The sequence below is a fragment of the Nestor notabilis genome, unplaced genomic scaffold (assembly GCF_000696875.1).
Source record: "Nestor notabilis isolate BGI_N333 unplaced genomic scaffold, ASM69687v1 scaffold10175, whole genome shotgun sequence".
Taxonomy (NCBI): domain Eukaryota; kingdom Metazoa; phylum Chordata; class Aves; order Psittaciformes; family Psittacidae; genus Nestor; species Nestor notabilis.
In genome coordinates, this window is record NW_009928839.1 from 1 (window position 1) to 696 (window position 696).

General features: G+C 55.6%; 1 protein-coding gene across 1 annotated transcript; it reads left to right on the forward strand.

Moving 5' to 3' along the window:
- The first annotated feature begins 19 nt into the window (after positions 1–19).
- Positions 20–419, forward strand: LOC104405862 (cytochrome b-c1 complex subunit 8). The gene is made up of 2 exons (XM_010014704.1): positions 20–173; positions 325–419. Exons 1-2 carry the CDS (start codon positions 20–22, stop codon positions 417–419), a joined length of 249 nt encoding a protein of 82 aa, XP_010013006.1.
- Positions 420–696: the final 277 nt, after the last annotated feature.

The following is a 696-nucleotide window of genomic DNA, read 5'->3' on the forward strand; positions in this document are numbered from 1 at the left end:
GAAGGTGACCGGCAGCGCCATGGGCCTTCACTTCGGGAACCTGGCGCGGGTCCGCCACATCATCACCTACAGCCTGTCGCCCTTCGAGCAGCGCGCCTTCCCCAACGTCTTCTCGCACGGGGTGCCCAACGCGTGGCGCCGCTTCAGCTCCCAGGTCTTCAAGGTGGTGCCCCGTGAGTACAGCGGCGCCGAACCCCTCCTTCATTTACCCTCTTCCCCCTCATCGTCGTCATTTTGGGGACGGGGGAGGCTCTGTGCAGCGGTTCCTTGTCGCAGAGGTGCCCGCGGCAGTGCAGCTTGTGAGCGCTCCCCTTTCCCTTCCAGCCTTCGCGGCAGCCTATCTCCTGTATTCCTGGGGGACCCAAGAGTTTGAGAGACTGAAGAGGAAGAACCCCGCTGACTATGAAAACGACCAGTAATTAAGTTAATATGGATGTTGTTGTCTCGCTGTATTATCGCTGTGGTGTTGCTAAGCATCTCCACATGACTAGAATGGTATTGAGGAGGAGATAAGTCTTGTCTAATAAACTTTGCCCTCTGACTTTGTGTGAAATCTCGTGTATCTTAGGATGCTGAAGGTGAGCAGCATCAACTCTGGGTCTGGTTCGCTCCGTCCAGGGAGCTAATCAGGCTAAAGTTCTGTCTGCTCAGATGCTTTCACCTCGGAGCACTTCCAGCCTCTCTGTTTCTGCATTT

Coding starts and splice junctions, on each gene's coding strand:
- LOC104405862 (XM_010014704.1), top strand. CDS start 20: ATGGGCCTTCACTTCGGGAACCTGGCGCGGGTCCGCCACATCATCACC. Junction 174..324: donor GGTCTTCAAGGTGGTGCCCC/GTGAGTACAGCG, acceptor TTTCCCTTCCAG/CCTTCGCGGCAGCCTATCTC.